The 984-nt window shown below is 53.6% G+C and overlaps 1 protein-coding gene across 1 annotated transcript in view; it reads right to left on the bottom strand.

Annotated features, from left to right (window-relative positions):
* Positions 1–7: 7 nt before the first annotated feature.
* Positions 8–984, bottom strand: part of LOC103625271 (peptidase inhibitor 16) — an 8,120-nt gene continuing 7,143 nt past the window's right edge. The window contains exon 5 of the mRNA XM_008644678.2: positions 8–293. Coding sequence (XP_008642900.1) covers positions 151–293 — 143 coding nt within the window. The 3' untranslated portion in view covers positions 8–150. The remainder of the gene's footprint in view (positions 294–984) is intronic.

The following is a 984-nucleotide window of genomic DNA, read 5'->3' as shown; positions in this document are numbered from 1 at the left end:
TTGGGTCCGCCGGGGCTGCAGCAGAGAAGGCAGCGTAAGGAGGGAGCGTGTGAATTGTCCAAGGAGTCTCCTGAGCCTACCAGGGTTGTGGAACAACCAGCGCTGACAAAAGCCTTGGTGAGGGGTGCAGGGACAGCTGAGGAAGACCCTTCAGAGCAGAAGGCCCACCAGGATGGCACTGGGGACGAGGAAGAGCGAAAGCCCCAAGCAGGTACTGGGAGCTCCAGCTTTGGGTGGATCCACACTTGTCTGGTCCGAGTTTGTCTCCAGTTCTTCTGTGTCCAGGGCACCTGCTGGAAGAAGAGAGGAAAATGTAGAGTTAGAGAGGAAGATCTGGCAGAAGAGAAACTCCCACTCATGCAGGTGTGCCATGATGTGCCCTGAGGCAGCAGAGCTCTGGTCCAGGGAAGCTGTGCGTTAGTGGGGGCAGGCTGTGAATGGGACCATGCTTCAGGGACAAGACATCCAACCAGCCCCTCAGGGTTAGAGCAAAGAGTGAGGAAAAGGCTTGGTGACACATACAAGAGGAGGATCCAAAGGACCAGTCTGACACTGCTCCTCCCAAGCCCTCTCCATGCTGCTTGGGGATCCCTGAATGTCCAAGTGTCCATGCCAGGACAAACTGCATGTTTGCCTTACCTGAGAGGGAGGTCTGGAAATGGGGGCTCGGCCCTTTTTTGTCTTTGGAGGATGATGTTAAGCGCAAGAACGTGGGCTCTTCAGGGCTGAGGACCACTGACTTGGAGGGGGTTATGAGCTCAGCTCTATTGAAACCTAACTTAATCTCTGGAACAACTTGGCTGAGGGATGGAGATGGACTGGAAAATGCTGATTTCTCTTTCCCATCCTCTTTGACACCTTTCTTTGTTTCTGGGACTGATCTGGGGCTGAAGGCTGTGCCCAAGCTTTCTAGTAAGGCTGGATCTTCTGTAGTGAAGGAGCTAAGAGGCTCTCCAGTGTCTACCTCTGGAGATACTTTATAAT

The sequence above is a fragment of the Corvus brachyrhynchos genome, unplaced genomic scaffold (assembly GCF_000691975.1).
Source record: "Corvus brachyrhynchos isolate BGI_N302 unplaced genomic scaffold, ASM69197v1 scaffold72, whole genome shotgun sequence".
Classification (NCBI taxonomy): domain Eukaryota; kingdom Metazoa; phylum Chordata; class Aves; order Passeriformes; family Corvidae; genus Corvus; species Corvus brachyrhynchos.
This window is presented reverse-complemented; position numbering and strand designations above follow the sequence as displayed.